Genomic DNA, 22,058 nt, shown 5'->3' on the forward strand with positions numbered 1-22,058 from the left:
ATCTGCAGATTAGAAAGTAATATGAAAGTTGACTATTCCTTAAATTCATGGCTAGTGGCTTACCTGAGTAAAGAACTGACTTATTCTTACTGATACTGCTACTTGACAGTGACAGCTAGAGTTTCATTCATCTGCTTTATTTGTTTAAAAGAATCATACAGAAATCACTGAGATATTAGAGAAAACCAGTTATAGCCACCAACACATTAGGTGCACTTAGACGTCTTCTAACTAGTTCTCTAAATATAGTTCCTGAGCTCCTGGGACATCTGAGTATAAGTGTAGGTCCTAAATATAATTTTAAATATAGCTCCTGAATTCCATGACACTTTTAGAAGGTCCACAAGATAAAAATGTACACATATTAATGGACAGATGTTAGTTACCTTTTATAGTTATATTCACATTGCTTTAATCATATGACAGTATATAATATGCTGGCATCTTAGAAAAATAGTTTAAAATTGGCATCTACTGTATTTGCAATCATTGTGTATATTTGTCATGCCATTGTGTACATGCATTAAAATGAAACAGAAAAAATATCTTATAATCTAATGATAGAACTGAGTTACCTAAAGGTGGAGTGTGTGAAGGGAACAGGGTCCTATGAATAGTGGTAGAAGGATTTTGGTGATGAGTTTGGTGTGGCTAATATTATGCTCCTTTTAAAACTGATAAACACTTTCTAAGTTTATCATCACATGCAAACGTGATGCTTGCATGTCACCCATAAAAAATATTAAAACACGGGACAGAGAACGTAGAAATTTAACTTGCACATGGCGAACTTAGGTCCAATTTTCAGGATCCCATATAGTCCCCTGCACACTGCCAAGAGTAATTCTTGAGCACAGAACCAAGAGTAACTCTCAAGCATAACTGTTTTGGCCCCCAAACAAAATAAGAACGGCAAATTAAAAAGAAAAAAGTTTCACTTAAGAATGATGTTGAAAAAAAAATGCAAAGCCAATGTTCACATTAGTGTTTGTGACTTTGTCAGTCATTGTCAGGTTGTAATTTTCTCTACATTGTAAGGCAAATTTTATGGATTTTAACATTATCAATAAATAATATCTTTCTAAAGTTAAAAAAAAAAGAATGATGTTGATGGGGCTGGAGAGATAAGCACAGTGGTAAGGCATTTGCCTTGTACGTGGCTGACACAGGACAGACCTGGGTTCGAATCCCAGCATCCCATATGGTCCCTGAGCATGCCAGGAGTGATTTCTGAGTATACAGAGTCAGAAGTAACCCCTGAGCACTGCTGGGTGTGGCCCAAACCTCCTCAACCCCCAAAAAGAATGATGTTAAAGAAACAAAAATGTATTAAATCTTGACTTTGAATTTAGTAAATATTTAGTCTGCAAAGTGAAATGTGACATGCACAAAGAGCATTTCTGATATAGAATACAGTATGATGGAAAATACTGAAAAACGCCCTTGTGTGTGCTGTATGATTGGACTGTGAGCTAAATTTCCAATTTTTTCCACAAATGACCTCTGTGACCTAAAAGAATAACAAAATCTAGTATTCAGGCTTTGGCATCTGACAGACATTTTCTCCAAACTAAAGTCAACCTGCACTCAAAGAAAATCAAGTATTTTTTACTGCTGCCCAAATTTTACTATTCACTTTCAAAAGAAGAGTTAGGGAAAATCTGTACTTGACTTTAAGTGATACTGAAATTAGTAGGCTTGAAAACTCATGACTGAACATGAAATACAGTTACTATGTTACTGCTGATATCAGCAGTGATAGTAATAAATATGCCGATGCCATATTTTTAATATTTAGCAAGTGCTAACATATATAATGCAGCAAACCAACATTGTCCAAATAAGCAACTAACCTAGAAAAGCATGTATGAGTAAAAGTACAGACTGACTAGAAGGTTTTTGCTTTGAGGTAGGGGGCTACATAATACAGTGCTTAGGGAATTTCTTGATGAACTATGAGGTGCTGGAGATTAACCCAGAGTCTCACAGACACTCATGATCTACCACTGAGCTACATCTCTACCTTAGATTATTCTAAAAACTATAAGAATTTAGTTCTTGATTACTATTACCATTCCACAAAGTCTAATGTGGAAAATAATTTATTATAATCTAAATAAAACTGTGAGTACTAGAAACTATTAGAAACTAGTGGTTGACTTTTCATAATATACAAAAGTACAATAAACATGTCTACTGCTGATTATCCAAACATAAGTCATTTTTTGGGAGAAGTTAATGAATGCTATCCTAAGTCTTAATTACAATCAATATTTAAACAATAGCTATTATATGTACAAAACATTGAAAGTAGGAAATAAATTTGGGGTGGAGACTTTGTCATGATTCTTAAGATAGGACTTAATAATTTGAGAGGGAAAAACACTAAATTTGGATCTGAGTAGAGTATGCCCTTAAAAATACACATGCACCTGTGTTGTTTGGGTATATGGTGCCTGAGCACATGGCTTGTGGCCCACAACTCCCTTCTTAAGATGTGTACTTTTTTACTTTCATGCTGGGTGTGTACCAAGATGTTCTCTCTCTCTTCTCTGTCTCTGTCTCTCTCTCTCTCCTCTCTCCCCCTCCCCCTCTCCTTCTCCCTCTCCCTCTCCATTCTCTCTTCTCTCTCTCTGCCTTTGGAGAGACCTACACTCTCTCTCCATTCTCTCTCTCTCTCTCTCTCTGCCTTTGGAGAGAAATACACTCTCTCGAGCAAGTTATTCTCTCTTTTATCATCTCCTTCCCCTTTCTTAGTTACCTCCAAATAAGACGTGCTTCTTTTCCATTAAATACACACACACGCACACACACACACTCTCTCTCTCTCTCTCTCTCTCTCTCTCTCTCTCTCACACACACACACACACACACACACACACACACACACAAGACCTTTGTTGCTCAGGGGCAAGGCTATACTTGATAGGCAGAACATGTGTTCTACCACTTATCTTCTTGGCCCCAGGATTTTGAAAAAACATATTTTCCACATATATTGCTGTTAAAATAAAATTATATTTTATAAAACTTGAGAAAATCTTGTCTGGTAAAAAGTATAGAGAGATAGGGTTATAACGAAACACTAAAGGAAAATCAGGCTGAAAACTAGTTAACATACTAAATTCTTCCCAAATTAAATCCATCATAACATGATTCTTTTCTTAAAATCTTTTAAATAGTTAAAGAACCATGATTTACAAAGTTATTAAAAACTAAGTTTTAGGCATATATTTCAATACCAATCATTGACCATGTCAACTCCCATCATCAGTGCTCTCATAGTACAATATCCCCCAACTCTGTTCTCACTCTTCCCTACTCATCAAATATAGTTCTTTAAACCTTGTGGAGTTACACATTATACTGAAGGACTAGCAACATTCAATATTTAGGAACGAAGAAAACATGAGAACAGTTAAACATTCTTTTAAATAGAAGAGAAAGAACATATTGTAGGCTTTTAATCTCATATATTTCTTTGGCACATTCTTAGTTTTCTTTTGTACCCCTATAAAATATGTAAGACAATGTTCACCTTGTTGGCTATTTTGCCCATCTCTCTACTAGTAGATATGATAGTGAACAGTTTTAAAAAATAACTAAGGGAACAATAAAAGATCCTTGGTTTAAGAATAGAAAGTCTTAAAATAGAAACTCTGGGTGATTTATGTCCAAACTACAGACAAAAGAGACAATGAACTGCAAATTCAATTATTAATAAACTAATCTCAAGCTGAATAAAGCAGTAAAAACTCTGAATGGATATGACTGATTATAATGAAAAGTTAATTAGTTATCTAAGTAAATAGCATTCTGACAAAAAACCAAATAACATTTTTTCTATGGCTTTTTAAAATCAAGCCTACTTATTAACTTTGTCAGATATATAGTTATACTATTCTGAATGTTTACTTCTGATCACTTTACAGTTCTTCAAATTAAAGTTTAGAAATAAAAATTGAATTTAGATGATCTGTTTAAAAATAAAGATCATGATAAAGTCCCCAAATGAAGCAGTTTATAATTTGTTTGTAGTTGCTTTCCTTTGTAATAAAGTACTATGAAACATTACAGTGACTGATATTTGACCTTCAAATTATTGACAACTCTACTAAGGAAAGGGCACACATCCCAGAGTTACCAAACTAGAAAACAGTAACTGAACAGAACTTGTAGTTGAGTAGAAAGCCTGTCTTGATTTCAAGTCTTGTACTGTCAGAGTTAATAATGAGTACCACTTGATTTTTCTTCAAAAATTTTAGTTCTACTCCAAAAAGATTTTAAGCAAGTTTGTTTTTTAAGCTTGCTTTAAAAATGTTCTATAAACTTATTGGATAACAAAGCAAAAAAATTTAACTAAAAAAAAGACACATTATAAATCTGAAAAGAACACTTTATATTAATACTGTCATTAATGTTTTACCTGACTCATGTGGAATGGAAAACAGAAGAGTATAAGGTCTAGTGTACTTCTTTGTACAAGTACACTTGAGTCCTGCACCGAAGTACTTACTGCTTCTACCTGAAATAAAAAATGCCTTTAATGAATATTGTCTATTACAGCAATAAAGATTTACCAAGGAAATAAAAACAATTTTCATCTATAAGTAAAAGAAAGCTTCTGAGAACTTTATAAATAAACATTTACATTATTTTTAATAAGTAAATACAGTATAGCAGCTTAAGATTTAAGAAACATAGAAGGGATAACTTTCATGATATAGTGCGTGCCTAGCATGTATGAGGCGCTGATGTCGTCCCTGAATTGAGCTCAGGTTGACTTAGGTGCAAGGTAAATTCCCTATCCACTGTACTCTCTCTCCTGCCCAGCTGTTTATTTTTTATTTGTTTTTGGGCCACACCTTGGAGGTGCACAGGGATTACTTCTCACTCTGTGCTCAGAAATCACTCCTGGCAGGCTCGGGGAACCATATAGGATGCCAGGGATTGAACTGGGTCTGTCCCAGGTTGGTCACATGCAATGCAAACACCCTACCATTGTGCTATTGCTCTGGTCCCCAGACCAACAGTTTAAATTCTTGTTTTATTTATAATGCTGAGCATCTTTCTTGTTTGGATAATCCTTATATCCTTTATGTTAACTACTTCTTAATTAAATTCATGGTTCTACTTGATGGTTAATTCTTATTTAATTATTTAAATGGAATAACAGGGGCCAAAGAGATAGCATGAAGGTAAGGTATTTGCCTTGCATGCAGAGGGACGGTGATTCGAATCCCGGTATCCCATATGGTCCTCTGAGCCTACCAGAATTGATTTCTGAGCATAGAGCCAGGAGTAACCTCTGAGTGCCGCCGGGTATGACCCAAAAACCAAAAAAAAAAAAAAAAAAAAGACACTGAATAATAGTTTAGTCCTTATAGGATTTGGGTTTTTGTTTTTGTTTTTGTTTTTGTTTTGGTTTTTGGGCCACACCCAGCGGTGCTTAGGGCTTACTCCTGGCTGTCTGCTCAGAAATAGCTCCTGGCAGGCACGGGGGGACCATATGGGACACCAGGATTAGAACCAACCACCTTTGGTCCTGGATCGGCTGCTTGCAAGGCAAACGCTGCTGTGCTATCTCTCCGGGCCCGAAATTTGGTTTTTTAAATATATTTAAGGAATTTCCTCAGTTGTCAGGGGTACATGTCTTGCATGCACAAGGATATGATCTCATTTTCTAGCATGCCATGATCCCCTGAATGCATTCTGGTATATCCCTGAGTCCTCTGGGATTGTCTACATCATTGGTCTGAGAAGTAACACATTGCTAGGCTTTAACACTGAAGAACGGATGAGGGAGAAAATGAGTGAGTGAGGCTGAAAGTGACCCCAGAATCTCAGCACTAATATTTTTACAAAATGAATAGAAAACTTTAAAATGACTTTTCTTTTTTTTGGGGGGGGGCGGGGGTCAAACCGGCAGCGCTCGGGGTTTACTCCTGGCTCTACACTCAGAAATTGCTCCTGGCAGGCTTGGAGGAACATATGGGATGTTGGGATTCGAACCACCATCCTTCTGCATGTAAGTCATATGCCTTACCTCTATGCTATCTCTCCGGCCCCCGTAAAATAACTTTTCTATAACTTCCACTGAGTCATTAAAAGGAACTATCATAATGGAAAATATAATAAAAATCTGCATAAAATGGTATATCTCTTTTGGATAACAGTTTGGCAGTTTCTCAAAAATTTATAGGGAGATCTGGGAAATTGGTGGTGGGAATGTTGCACTGGTGAAGGGGGGTGTTCTTTACATGACTGTAATCATACAACTATAATCATATTTGTAATCACGGTGTTTAAATAAAGATAAGTATAAAAATGTATAGTAAATCACTGTGACAATTGATTAGGCAGTTTCTTAAAATAACACATTGGATTTAATAAATATTAAGACGTCTGAACATTATAGACTGGGAAGAGATCTAGCTTAAAGGGCTGGAGTTCACCTTTACATGTAAGAGCCTTGAATTTGGCACTGGCACCTCCTGGTCCCCAAGCATCATCAAGAATAGCCCAAATCAGGGAGCAGTTCCCAGAAGAGAGGAAAAGTAATCCACAGAATAATTTTTTAAATAATATAGAATAGTTTAATATTTAAAATACATGCATAAGGCTTATAATAATAACACAAAGAAAATTATTCAAAATTAAATGATACATATAATTTAAATATACATTACTCCAAAAGTACAAAAATGGCTTATAACACAATAAAATGATTTAATTTGGGGGTGTCACATTTAGCAGTGCTCAGGGATTACCTATTTGCCAGCGTATAAGATGACCCCCTAATTTTGCAGTTAAAACATAGGTTTAGGCCTATATTCGCTGTATCAGACAGAACATTCCTGTGCTGCATGTGCTGCATGTGTTCCTGTGCTCATGTACCACAGTGAGCCAATCACAACAAGCAAAGGTTCAAAGGTTATACTGTAATAAACATCCTCTCTGACTCTGGCCAGCAGGCTTTTTACAGTGTAGATTCAGGTCCAGAACATTGTATAATTTGCATGCATCAAAAGCCTGCTTGGATTGGCTGAGTTAGAGAGGTGGTCCGAGCAGCCTTGCAGTGATTGGTGTAGGATTGAGTTGGAAAATTCGTTTTGTGGCAATATTCAGACAATTTTCGTTTAGCAGCATATTGAAACATTTTTTGGGATATACTAGGGGTATAAGATGACCCCTGATTTTCGGTTGATTTTTTTTTTTCTAAAGTCATCTTATATGCTGGAAAATACAGTACTCCTGGCTCTGCACTCAGAAATAATTCCTACTGGGCTCAGGAGACCATATGGGATGCTGGAGATCGAATCCAGGCTGGTTACATTCAAGGCAAACGTCCTACCTGCTGTGCTATCTCTCTGGCCCCTGATTTAGATGTTCTAACTCTTGAGGAAATGAAAATCAAAACAACAAAGATATAATATAATATAATAATATAATAATAATAGATGGTTACAATAGAAGTCAGATAAAACAAATGCTAATTATATGAAAGAATAAAAACCTTTATATACTGCTTATATAAAAAAATTAAATATAATTTATCATTGTCACTTTGAAAAATTTTGCCAGTTCCTCAAAAAGTTCAAGACTTACCACACAACTCAATAATTTCAAAATATGTCACTGAAAGCTAGAGATATGTTCTGAAAAATGCATTATTCGATAATTTCATCTTAGAAGATATAGCCTACTTACTCTACACTAGGCAATATGGCATTATCCAGTAGGATCATCATCACATGTGGTCTGTCTGTGACCAAAACATGCCTGACCGATGTATGACAATGCATGCAAAATATGTGTAAGCAAGAATCCATAGTGCATTATTTATAACAGCCATAAAATAATAACTAAAACACTCATCAATTGGTGATAAGTAAAATGTAGCATATTAATTCATTGAAATACTAGTAAGTCATTAAAATGAATAAACTATTGATAAATACTTCAGTGTGAATGAATATTGAATATATTATGAAAAATAAAAGAAACCACAAGTTAAAAATTCCATTCCATCTGTCACATAATTACATTTCCACAAAATTGTCAGAAGAAAAAACTTCAGACAAACAGAAAATATATTACTATTTGCCAGGGATATTTTGTAATTAATGGATACAGATTTTCTTTCATTTGGGGGTGATTACAATGTTCCGAAATTAGTGGTAATAGTGGAAGTCTGTGTACACTAAGAGCCACTGAATTGTATGACTTAAAAGAGATAAATACAGGATCAACCAGAGAGATAGCTAAAGGGATTTATATGATGCTTGCCTTGCCCTGGTTTGATCCTTGGAACCACATGGACTCTACATAACACCACTAAAAGCACAGAGCAGTCTCTAAGCACTTCTGGGTATGCTCCTCATACCTCCCCAAATTAAAAAATAAAATAAATTAAGAAAGTAAAATAGGGGCCGGAGAGATAGCATGGAGGTAAGGCATTTGCCTTGTGTCCAGAAGGACAGTGGGTTGAATCCCGGCATCCCATATGGTCCCCTGTGTCTGCCAGGGGCGATTTCTGAGTGTAGAGCCAGGAGTGACCCCTGAGCACTGCCAGGGGTGACCCAAACACCAAAAAAGAAGAAGAAAGAAGAAGAAGAAAGAAGAAGAAAGAAGAAGAAAGAAGAAGAGGAAGAAAGAAGAAGGAAGAAGAAGAAGAAGGAAGAAAGAAGAAGAAAAAAGAAGAAGAAGAAGAAGAAGAGGAGGAGGAGGAGGAAGAGGAGGAGGAGGAGGAGGAGGAGGAGAAAGTAAAAGATTAATTTGAAATATTTAAAATTTGATTCCTGGCATACCATATGGTCTTCCGAACCTGCCAGGACTGATTTCTGAGCACAGAGCCAGGAGTAAACCCTGAGTGCTACCGGATGTGGCCCAAAAACCAAAAAAAAATTTTTTTCTTGATTCCTCAATAGGAGTTGTTAAAAAAAAAGGGGGGCATGGGGCCGGCGAGGTGGCGCTAGAGGTAAGGTGTCTGCCTTGCAAGCGCTAGCCAAGGAAAGGACCACGGTTCGATCCCCCGGCGTCCCATATGGTCCCCCCCAAGCCAGGGGCAATTTCTGAGCATGTAGCCAGGAATAACCCTTGAGCATCAAAAGAGTGTGGCCTGAAAAACAAACAAACAAACAAAAAAAACAAAACAAAAAAAAAAAGGGGCAGGGGGAGACCCAGAGAGATAGTACAGCAAGTAGTAGCCTTGCAAGTGGCTGAGCCAGGTTCAATTCTTGGCATTACATAATGTACCCTGAGCCTACCAGGAATAATTCCTGAGTGCAGAACCAGGATTAAATTACCATTGAGCACCACAAAATGTGACCCCAAAAGAAAAACCAAGTAAAAAAATTTTTTTTAATTAAAAAAAGGAAAACTAGCCAGAGATCTAGCCTAGTGATAACTTTGAATGAAGGAGACTTAGATTTGATCTCAGGCACTGCATGCCTCCCTCATCCAGTAAGTAAGTAATCATAAGCACAGAACCTAAAGTATCCCAAACACTGCCACATGTTAAACCACACCTACCCAAACATAAAAAAAAAAAACAACAACTAAAAAGCCAGTTCCTTAGCAAGAAATAATATTATTCTTTTAAGGGGATGGGATGGAGAAACAGAAAGATAGTATAGGGTTTAAAATGCATGCCTTGCGAAGCCGGAGAGATAGCATGGAGGTAAGGCATTTGCCTTTCATGCAGGAGGTCATCGGTTCGAATCCCAGCGCCCATAGGGTCCCCCGTGCCTGCCAGGAGCAATTTCTGAGCCTGGAGCCAGGAGTAACCCCTGAGCACTGCCGGGTGTGACCCAAAAACCACAAAAGCAAAACAAAAAAAAAGCAAAATGCATGCCTTGCATGCTTTGATCCCCAACACTCAATAAGTTCTTGAGCTCCCCTAGAAGTGATCCCTGATTGAAGATCCAGGAGAAAATTCTGAAGACTGCTGGGAGTGACACTATCATATGGCCCAATGTAACAGCACTCAAAAAAATGTAAGTTTTTTGGGATTTTTTATTTTGTTTTATTTTGACTAAAAACCAAAAATCAAAACCAAAACCAAACCAAACACACACACACACACACACACACACACACACACACACACGCGCGCGCGCACACGCACACACGCACACACAGCAAGCACACTACCTTCTGTACTATCTTTCTGGTTCTACAAGAGTAAAATTTATGGGCTAGAGAAATATCTCAAAGGGATGAGTGCAAGCTTTGCATGTGGGAAGCACAGGTCTGACCATCAGCACTATGATTACTACTAGGAGTGAAACCAAGCACTGAGCCAGAGTATCCTTAAAAATTGGTAGGTGCGCTCCCCAAAATCAGTTTAATATATACTTATAAATTAAACCAGGTATCCTATTCCATGGTATTCTCCCATGACATAAAAGTAAATATATACAGACTAAACTATATGCAAAAAATGTGTACCAGCTTTATTACCAAAAAGAATCCCTAAAATGTCTTCAATAAGCATATAAAAACATATCATGTTTTTATGTAATACAGAGCAATCTAAACTACTAATGTGTAGTAAGCATGAATGACTCACACATGTATTATATAAAGTGAGAAAAGACAGAAGAAATGTCAAATGATTCAGAAAAAGCAGGTTTATGAGCAAGAGAGATAAGTGTTTACAAAAGCCAAGGAGTGTAAGCAAAATAGAAAGACTACAAAGAGGCACGGAAATCTTTGAGGAGTGAATTCTATATTATGTGGAATTCACTAGTTTTGATAACTAGTTTGATTTGATGAGTGTATGTATCTGTCAAAACTTATAAAACTGTATAAGTTTATTCTAGTATATGTTACATTTCAATATGACAAAATGTACCTAGAAAAGGTAACATTTTCATACTCATCTAGGGCAAAAAGTACACAGTAATTAATCAATTAATTTTTAAAAGTGATCCTAGAGGACTGTTCCTCATTTTTCACTCTTTGGTCATTAAAGAATAATGAAATTTTTGCAATAATAACTTTCAGACACAAAAGAGAAAAGAGCTGGAAGTTACAGCTCACCTCATGAAGCTCACCACAAACAGGGATGAATTTAGTTAGAGAAATAACTAAGTTTCGAACTATCCTAATAATGAGAATGTATGAGGGAAATAGAAAGCCTGTCTAGAGTACAGGCGGGGGGTTGGGTGGGGAGGAGGGAGATTTGGGAAATTGGTGATGGGAATGTTGCACTGGTGATGGGTGGGGTTCTTTACATGACTGAAACCCAAACACAATCATGTATGTAATAAGTTTGTTTAAATAAAAAAATTAAAAATAATAAAAAATATAACACAAGGTTTATTTTTATTTTGAAGCTTTTAGAAATCATTTTAGGTTATTTTTCCTTTAAATTTCCTTAAAGAAAACTCATACTCTATGAAAATAAGAATTTTGTTCATGGCACAATACTCAGTTTCTATCTTGAATAGAACAGTGTGCCTATCTCTTCTCTAAAAAGGACTTACTAAATAAGAAGCCACATGTAGACTTACCATTAACTCAATATCACTGCCTATTATATAAAGTTGATCTTCCATGGAAAGCTTTCTGTTCAAGTGGGCAAGGACGTATGTGATTCCAGGTAAACGCACAGCAGGGCTGGTGAGAAGACTACCCCAGAGTGCACTGTAGAATGCTGACTGGTCCACTGCAGCAGCCACCTTCTCCAACAATGTGTTTGTTCTAAGGTACAAAACAAACTATTTTAAGATAGGGAAAACTGAGTTTCACATTATTAAAAACAAATTATTCTTTTCTAGAAATATATAAAAGCATCCAAGCTATGATTACATGTACTGCCTGGACACAACTTCAAGGATAGACTATAGAAGCACAGGATTTGTGAACTGGAGCTGGTATGCAGTACAAAATTGCTGCAAACCACTAACTATTAAAAGGGCTGGATTTAAGTATTTGCACCACCAATGAGTATAATTTGGGGGAATCATTTACTCTTTCTTCAATTCGGTTTTCACTTCTGAAAACTAAGATAACAGAAACAACACAATTCTTCCCTATCAAAGGTTACTAAACACCATAGAAATTTCAGTCAATAGTAATCTGATTGTAAACATATTCTCAATTTCTACAATATCTTAAAAAGTCTTATTGCATACATAATTTGCAACAACATTCCTTTGGTCTTTGGGCCACACCCAGAGGTACTAAGGGTTACTTTTGGTAAACCATATGGGTTACAGGGGATCAAACATAGATTAGCCACGTACAAGGCAAAGATCCTACCTACTTTACTATGTCAATGTCCTACCTACAACTTAAATGAATAAAACCTTTGACAAAGACAAGAGTTACTGATATAAATACATATATATATTTAAAGATTAATCATTTTGTAATTGATTTGTAATTATTTTGTAATTAATTTAAAGATTGTTTGACCCACAAGCATAAACAAGGCAATACATGAAAGATGTTATATTATAAACACTGTAAAGTCAGAACAGAAGAATCTGACGATGAAGGACTGGAGAGACATTTGCTCTGGAGGGGTGATCCCTGAGTGAGGAGCCAGGTGTAAACCTGGTTGTGGCCTCTAATCAAAAAAATAAAGAAAGAAATAAAATACCAATCTGCTAATGTGTTTCTCCAATTAACTGCTGTGTATATATTGTAATTCTTTTTAGCTTTAATTTATGTTAGAAGAACATGTACATTAACAGAACATGCTTAAATGGACCTTTACAGAACTTTCTGGAATGGTTTTCAAAACTTAATGCTTTTGTTTGAATGTCTGTGTCCTCTCAATCCTTCAGGCTGATGGCATTTAGAAGAAGTACCTAAATTAGCTGAGTGGGGAATGGGAGAAAGCCTAGTGTACCTTCAAGCTCCGCCAAAGGACCCACCTTACTGGCTTGCCCAGGCATGTGGCCCAGGAAAGCCCTGGAGATCTGAGGTGCTCTTAATTTTTGGCACATCAACTTATAATATCCTTTTCTGATAAGTAACAGGAAATAAGATATTTTAAAGTAATGCTATTACACATTTGCACACAATAAATAATAAATAGCTTTCAGAATAGTTCAAATAATTTATTTTGAAAGTGTAAGATAGCAAAAGTAACAATTTATGAAACTTGGTGTTAGATTATTAACAGTAAGAACTATTAATAATTAAAAAAACTTGGTACACTGTCCCATTTCACAGGTTAAAAATTAATCAAAACAACATACTGTATTAGTATTTTTAAATTCTGAATTATGATTCTCGTTGATTTAAGTGTGTACTATGCCCTGAACTGAGTGACTCATTATCATGATAACACAATGGCATAATCATTATGCTTGCTTTATTAAGGAGGCAATTTATTTTTGTTTTGATTTTTTTTTCTTTTTTTTTGGGGGGGGGGTTTGGGTCACACCCGGCTATGCTCAGGGGTGACTCCTGGCTGTCTGCTCAGAAATAGCTCCTGGCAGGTACGGGGGACCATATGGGACACCGGGATTCGAACCAACCACCTTTGGTCCTGGGTCGGCTGTTTGCAAGGCAAACACCGCTGTGCTATCTCTCCGGGCCCTGTTTTGATTTCTAATGGGAATCACTACAGCAGTTCAGGACTACTTAGAGCAGTGACTGGAGGCTGTGTGGAGCCAGGTATAGAACCAGGGCTCTGTTCATGACAAGCATGTGCTCTACTTTTTGAGTTATGTCCCTATTCTTTTTTTTTTTTTTTTTGGCTTTTAGGGCCATACCCAGTGATGTTCAGGGGTTGTTCCTGGCTATGAGCTCAGAAATCACTCCTGGCTTGGGGGGACCATAAGGGACACCAAGGGATTGAATCATGGTCCGTCCTAGGTTAGCATGCAAGGCAAATGCCCTACTGCTTGCGCCACCACTCCAGTCCTATTTTTATTATATTTTTAATTGGTCACAAAAGCTTATCTGTTTTATTTGGGGGCCATATTTGACAGTGCTTAGGGTTTATTCCTGGCTCTGCACTCAGGAATTATTTTTGTTGGGTTTGAGGGACCATAGAGGATGCTGGAATTGAATATGGGATAGCCATGTGCAAGACAAACACCCTATCCATTGTACTATAACTCTGCCTGTCTATTTATTTTAATAGGTGTGAAACTCAACTCAGCAGTTCTCAGAAACCTAGGCCTTAGATATGATATGTGCTCTTACTACTTGAGCTTTTTTCCTGGAATTTTTACAGTTGTTTTATAGGTGAAGAAACAGAATAAAGTAAAAAAAAAAAATGAAAGGTCTTTTAAGTATACAGTGTCTGTCAAGCTATGTATTAAATCTAACCCATCTACTATCAAATCTATGATTTTACTATCTATTTATAATTTAGTGTGAAACATAAACCAGATAGACTCAAGCACTTGTTTTCCTGTATAAGTTTTCAGGTTGGGGGTAGAAAAATTCCAGAAGTTAACACACTTGCCTTGCATCCCACTAACCAAAGTTCAGATTCCTACTACCTCATCTGGTCCCTGAGCATTCCTGAGCACAGTCAGGACTTGCTCCTGAGCACTGCTGGAAGTGCCCTACCAGCCTACCCAAAGAAATCATCAGGTTTTATACCAAAATGTCTAGTACTATTTCTTTTTGTGATGTTTAAACGCTTTTGATGCTTTCTGAAAATCCATGACTTTCATTTTTCAGCTTCACAAATAAACAATACTATCATACCTCTCATAGTATTCTGACCCTTCTTCTAAGCCAGGAAGAATACCAGTCAGCAGTCCTTGTAAACCAGGTTTCAGTGTTTTACCCAAAGGCAGGTAATACATCTCATATAAACTTAGCAACGTTGGTTTCACAGACATAGCAGCATTTGCAAGAAGAGGAAATAATCCAGAACTGTTAAAAAAAAATGAGGGGAGGGGGAAATAGTAACAATTATAAAATATTATGATCAGTCTGCTATAAAGTGTAATTAATTACATGCTTCCCTATGGAGAATTACTTTATGAATTTAAAACAAAACAGAGTAGTGAAATAAATTAAATAATCTTATATTGTGTTTTATAACTTTTAGGTTAAATCAATTAAGGAAAAGATATAAGAAGCTTTGAGGACAAAATTAACTTTGCTAAAGTAGCTTCTAAGAGGAATGTTCCTATGTATATATACCTATTACTGGATATGCATGTGTACCTAAATCTTCACTTATTTTTTGCTATATTGATTGGATTAAAACATCATCCTGGCCATTGATAACTTCTGTATTCAACAAAGTAATGTGCATCTTTTATCAAAGCTTATAAATTCAGTAGCAATACAGACACTCTTTTATATCTCACTGTTCTTAGACTCTGAATCTCATTCTAGCCCACAAGTTTTTCTTTTTTTAATTTGGGTTTTGGGTCCTGGTCCTGCATTCAGAGACAGCTCCTGGTAGGCACAAGGAACCATATGGGAGGCAGCGATTCGAACCACCATCTGTCCTGGATTGGCTGCTTGCAAGGCAAACACCCTACCACTGTGCTGGAAGTGAAGTAGAATTTCCTAACATAATGGACAGAGAAGAGAACATTTATAATGACTGGGAAGGCGCTGGTTCTATGTATGTCAAAATAATATCCTCTGATAGCCATGAGTTTATTGTAAAAATAGAACAGGCCTTGGGGCTGGAGAGATAGCACAGCGGTAGGGCGTTTGCCTTGCAAGCAGCTGACGCAGGACCAACGGTGGTTGGAATCCTGGCATTCCATATGGTCCCCGGGGCCTGCCAGGAACAGAAAGCCAGGAGTAACACTGGGTGTGCCCCCCCCCCCCAAAAAACAGGCTAGAGTAGGCATGGGTGCAGGGAGAAAGGGACTCTCATTTGCTGCTGGTGGGAATGTTGAATGGTCCAACCTTTTTTAAAAACAATATGGAAATTCCTCAAAAAAACTAGAAATTGAGCTTCCTTATGATAAATATATGCTCAGGACTCCAAAACACAATACAAAAAAATCCCTCTGCATTCCTATTTTCATTGCAGCACTATTCACAATAGCCAGAATCTGGAAACAACCAAAGTGCCCAAGAGTAGATGAATGGCTAAAAAAATGTGGTACATCTAGACAATGAAATACTACACAGCTGTTAGGAAATATGAAGTCATATAAACTTTGCTTACACATATTTGGACATGGAGAGTATTATCAGAGGGAGAGGAATATACATTGAATGACTGCTCTTTTTTGTGGGATATAAAAATAATAGTATGGTAATAATATCCAGAAGCAATAGAGAAGGTCAGAAAAGTCAGTCCACTGTAGGAAGCTTGCCACAAATAGGGAAGGATTGCAGTTAGGGCAAAGAAGAAATTCTATGACAATAATAGTTGGAAATGATCGCTCTAGACAAGATCTGGGTGCTGAAAGAATATAAAGTGACATGCATGATACCCCTTAAGTAACAATATTGCAAACCAATGTGTTTAAAAGGAAAACAAAGAGATTGAGAGAGATTCCTGAATTCCAAAGTGCAACTGAAATTGCATTGGAACTGCTGACAATTTTGAATTTCATAAATTATTAAGTAAAATAAATTATAATCAAAAAAGATTTATTACTGAAACCCAACTACAAACATGTTTGTAATCACAGTGCTTAAACAAAGATATTATTTTAAATAAAGCTTTAAAAAATGTATAAAACTCTGGGTTCAATCCCTGGCACCAAAAAAAGAAAGAGGGGCCGGCAAGGTGGCGCTAGAGGTAAGGTGTCTGCCTTGCAAGCGTTAGCCAAGGAAAGATTGCACCCGCGGTTCGATCCCCCAGCGTTCCATATGGTCCCCCAAGCCAGGGGCAATTTCTGAGCGCTTAGCCAGGAGTAACCCCTGAGCATCAAATGGGTGTGGCCCGAAAAACCAAAAAAAAAAAAAAAAAAAAAAGAAAGAATGACAGCTACAGCTAAAAAAATCTTACATTAAGACATATTCTAAAGTTAACTAACAAACTAAATATCAAAAAAGATATCAATAAGGACTATTCAAACTTTAAGATTTTAATATGAGGTATAGTTTCAAATTCATCAATATAAAAGAATGTATATAATTATTCTTACCTATATAAAAATAGATCTTTGGCAAGTCGTTTAGGTCCAATGATTTTGAATATTATTTCATATGTTTCAAGTGCTTTCCGATGAACTCCACCTGGCAATGCTGGATGTAGACACTGAGCGAGGCGTTTGCCTATGGTCAGTTTTTTGGGTACCACCTGGTATTTTGCATTATTTTGTAAAACCTTGAAAGATATATTTAGTTGATAAAAACAAAAATGTTATATTTTACTTCCATTTTCTGGCACAAAAGTCCTTATCTAATTTTTCCTCTTTAAAAGAAGACTAGGGGCCAGAGCAATAGCAAAGAGGTAGGGTGTTTGCCTTACGCTTGGCAAAACCTGGGAAGGACCTAAGTTCAATCCCTAAAATCCCATATGATCCCCTGAGGAGTGATTTCTGAATGCAGAGCCAGGAGTAAACCGTGAGCACCACCGGATGTGGCCCAAAACAACAACAATAAAAACTAAAAATATAAATAAAAAAAAACTAAAAGAAAGTATGCTAAAGAACGTTAGTTTTTTATCAGATACAACCGATCAGTATATATAGTTCAAACTAAAATTTTCATACTTTAAGATATATTTCAAACTTAAACTAAGATGTTTTTAAAAATTAGTTTATTCTTATATTCCATGGTACATTAGCAGAAGTACATTTTTATAAAAATCATTCTTCAAAACAAATTTACTCAAAATAAAATCTGTTTGAGGTTAACAAATATTTAATATTCATGAGATAATAATATGAAAAATATGAAATTAAGACTTCACATAAACATTTAGTTGGCAGTAGTAGGTCATTTTCTTTGAAGTAATTCTAATGCTTATAAAAATCTACATGAGATTATGATATTTGTGGTTTTATAATATTAATATGTACATAGAGAGATTTCTAATTTTTACTCCCTTTTTATTTTACAAATGATTAAAGACAGACAGATATACCTTATTAAGTTTTCCAAGGGCTGATATCAAATCAGCCCATTCACTGGAGTATTCAAAATTCTTCAATGCCTTGTCGACTGCAGCTACATAATTTCTGTATTTGGAGTCACTCAGTAACTCCAGCTCTTCTGTGTTCATCCTCCCACAGCGCTCCACTAGACACCAGTTCCAAAGTCATGTAAAATCATTACCTACAAAAAAGTTTGTGGAAGGAACCAGAGTTACAACATGAAGTATTAAGACATGTTTTGATGCTTTTACTAAAAATATCACAGCTAACATCAAAATGATTCTTTGACTGTTTCTGCATAAAAAGTGGCCAACATTCTTGTCATCTACCAGTCAGTAGGATCATGGATATAAATGAACATATCTGAACCAGACTACCAAGAAATTCAAAGCACTAGTGTCCTAAAACCACCCTGATGACATGTAGATTTTGAGCTAAATATAATAAACACATAGAGGCTGAGAAACTCCTATCTGGAGCTTCCTCTAATTAAAAAACAAACAAACAAACAAAAAAACAAACTGTCATTCCTCAAGCCCCTGTCTTTTTCCCAAGTAAAGGAAGTAATTACAAATTACAGCCCCTCCTATGTCATAGAAAAAAATACTTTAGGGGGCATCATACAAGTTTAATTTTATCTGTGAACATCTTTATTTTCCAAACAGAGATCACTCCTTGCCATAGGAAAAAACTGCCTCTCCTCTCTGATTGGTGCCTCAGGCGTTCCACCTAGGAATTATAATATATAATAATTATAATCTATTTTATACAATGGAATCTACGTAATTACTGTAGCTCTCCTGTGTGCCATATTAAATTGAATTTTCCTTTGCTGATCATTCTGAAGATCAAACCTCGGTTGGCCCATAAAAAGGCATGCACCCAACCCACTGTTTTGATCCCTCTGATGCTATTCTGATTATTTTCCCAGCTCAAGAAGAAGCCAAAATGATGGATTTGACATTGAAAGACAACTACTCTTGAGTAATTTCATAGGCAGTGGGGAAAAATGTCTAGAAAATTTAGGGACATAAAAGTACATAATATTTAGGAAATAAGTATGAAATCATAAGTATTAAAATCATTTTCTAAACCTGGGTGAAAATCATGGTATTTCTGACATGTTTACTTATATAACATTTCTGACAATACATACCCTTCCACTTTTTTCTGATCCCAAAATATACTAACATTGTCTACACTGGAAACATCAAGGGGATATGAAAAGTAAACAAGAAAACGGGAGACTTAGAGATCTTAATTAAGCAACAAATGGGGCAAATATAAAAGAATATCAACTGTCTGGAATTAGATTATTACTTTTAATAAAAGTGACAACTATGTGCGGAGACGTAATAATATGTCCACAAATTATTTTTATATTAGTTTCACAGAGTAATGTCCAACCTTCTGACTTGATTCTAAGGAGAATAAAAAGGCAATGACTAAAATTGTCATAAAATTACTTAGTGTTGTACATGTTCTACTTTGTCTCCTGAGAAAATCCAATGGCTTTTTTATAAGAACAATTTAAGGAGCCCTATAGAGAGAACCCTGTGTTAAGAAATAAGAGTTTCTGCCAAGAGTCTTATTAATAAGCATGTCCTCTATTTTCAGGCTAGCTTTGATCTGGCAGCAATACGAACATTTTACCTATAATGTCATCAGTGATGCTAAGCAAAAACTGAAGTCATTTAAACTCATGACCATGAAGTGTTTGCTATTTTTTGTCACTGAGTTGGGAAGTAAGTTGTTATATAGTAATTAACAACTGATACTGGATATTGATAAGGGTTTAATTAAAGCTCAACATAAAAGCCAAAGAGGCTTGACTTCCCTTTTAAGGCATTTTTCTATTCCCTAATTAGTCATTCTAAGTAACTTCATCTAGAACTGCAGGATGGTCTGGAAGAAACTGAAGAAGGTCTAAGAATAAAGATGCCTATATTATTTTATGGGGTAAAAACATATAAAAAATATTTCCAACAAATGATTTTAGATAATTCAGTGGGCACATGTCAACATGAAGTTGACTCTGACCACACACCTAAATAAATATGAACAGAGACTGAGTTACAAATCTAAATGTAACAGTTGATACTTATATCAAATACTGAAGAACATCACTCTTGGCTTAATATAGATATTCCAGACTTAGAAATAAGACTAAGAGGGCTGAAGTGATAGCATAGTGGTTAGCACAATGGGTAGGGCCTGGCACATTGTCAACCCTATTTGATCCCCGATCCCTGGCATCACATATGGTTACCTGAACCTACCAGGAGTGACTTCTGAGCTCAGAATCAGGAGTAACCCCTGATCACCACCAGGCATGGCCGAAAAAACAAAAATCAAAAGAACAAAACAAACAAAAAAAGAAATAAGACTAAGAGGGACCAGAGGAATAGCACAGTGAGTAGGATGTTTGTCTTGGAGTGCCCGACCCTTGGTTCGATCTCCAGCATCCTATATTTTCCCCTGAATCTGCCGGGCAGTTTCTGAGAGAAGAACCAGGAGTAACCCTGAGTGCTGCTTGGTGTGCCCCCCCAAAAGGATAGAAGACTAAAAGTATCATAAGTAAAACAAAACAAAGCAAAACAAAATAAAAAAAAACCTCTATTAAAATTAAACATTTTTGTGCTTCCAAAAAATGTGGAAAATAAGTCAGAATAAAAAAAAATATCTTTCATATTACTCAAAGAACTTGAAATATATATACACATAAACTTATATATCAACTTCTTAGGAAAAGAAAGGTGAGTGAGAAATGACATAGGGTTAGAGTAGAATGTGATGAGCCATTTGATGGTGTTGAGGTTCAATAACATTGTATATCAATACCATGAATTTAACATTGTTGCTACATTACCTAAAACAGGGGTCTTCAAACTACAGCCCGTGGGCCACATATTGTATTTATTCCCATTTTGTTTCTTCACTTCTAAATAAGATATATGCAGTGTGCATAGAAATTTGTTCATAATTTTTGTTTTTACTATAATCTGGCCCTCCAACAGTCTGAAGGACAGTGAACTGGCCCCCTTTTTTAAAAGTTTGAGGACCCCTGACCTAAAACAACAGCAGAATTCTTATAAGCCAATGATAAAACGAAAAAAAGGTGGCTATAACACTAATACAGTGGGTAGTGTACTAATTCTGTATTCTGTGGATCCCAGTTATGATCCTCAGCATCCTAGATGTCCTCAAGCCCAGCAGGAATGATTCCTAAGTGCAGAGCCAGAAGTAATTCCTTATCCCTGCCAAGTATGGCACAAAAACAAGAACAAAATGAGTAGGCAAATATTTTTAAAGTAGATAAAAATATATTCAGCATCAATAATTGTCAGGAAAATAAGACTTAAAAACCACAATGTGACACCTACTATGATGGCTATAATTTAAAAAGACAAGAAGGGGGAGGTGGCAAGAAACACGAATCTGGACCAGGGCCCTGAAGGGAACCAACAGGAGGGCTGACCTGAGATGTGGCAAGATTCCCCCACTTCCTCTCCACAGTCTCACATATATTCTCTAGTTAATCAACCCTAGCAAAAAATATAGAAAACACCACACTGCAAAGGACACAGTGGGGAAACAATGCAGAACACTACCATGCTTAGAAAATGATGGTAGCTCTGTAGATCCAATAAGAGCCGACCACCGATAGAGCCTGTCTAATAAAGACTTTAGAGAGAAAACGTGGAGAATGCTCAAAGAACTCAAAGAAACCATGGAATGAACCAAACAAAACACACATAAGAATCAAGAGGATATAAAAATAGAAATGGGGGGGGGCACAAAAAAAATAGAAATGAGAAAACTTCAAACTGATATAACAGAACTGAAAAACTTGAGAGGTGAAATAAAAACCTCACTGGAAAGCCTCTCCAAAGAGTAACAGTGGCTCAGGACAGAATCAGTGAGCTGGAAAATGAGATGCATAACAACTCCATACAAGAGCCTAAAAAGTAATTTTCAAATGATAGGAAAATCCTCAAAGAATATGAACAGATGAAAATAGAAGTCTGAGATTAACTCAACAGAAGTAATATC

General features: G+C 36.2%; 1 protein-coding gene across 2 annotated transcripts in view; it reads right to left on the reverse strand.

The window, feature by feature from the left end:
* The window catches only part of DOP1A (DOP1 leucine zipper like protein A), an 81,553-nt gene extending 63,371 nt beyond the window's left edge, over positions 1-18,182 (reverse strand). For both annotated transcript variants that reach the window (XM_049772179.1, XM_049772178.1), the window contains exons 1-5: positions 17,996-18,182; positions 17,052-17,233; positions 14,686-14,856; positions 11,520-11,709; positions 4,427-4,525 (exon numbers count right to left, since the gene is read on the reverse strand). In XM_049772179.1, coding sequence (XP_049628136.1) covers positions 4,427-4,525; positions 11,520-11,709; positions 14,686-14,856; positions 17,052-17,233; positions 17,996-18,133 — 780 coding nt within the window. In that variant the 5' untranslated portion in view covers positions 18,134-18,182. The remainder of the gene's footprint in view (positions 1-4,426; positions 4,526-11,519; positions 11,710-14,685; positions 14,857-17,051; positions 17,234-17,995) is intronic.
* Between the last annotated feature and the right edge of the window lie 3,876 nt (positions 18,183-22,058).

The sequence above is a fragment of the Suncus etruscus genome, chromosome 4, assembly GCF_024139225.1.
Source record: "Suncus etruscus isolate mSunEtr1 chromosome 4, mSunEtr1.pri.cur, whole genome shotgun sequence".
Taxonomy (NCBI): domain Eukaryota; kingdom Metazoa; phylum Chordata; class Mammalia; order Eulipotyphla; family Soricidae; genus Suncus; species Suncus etruscus.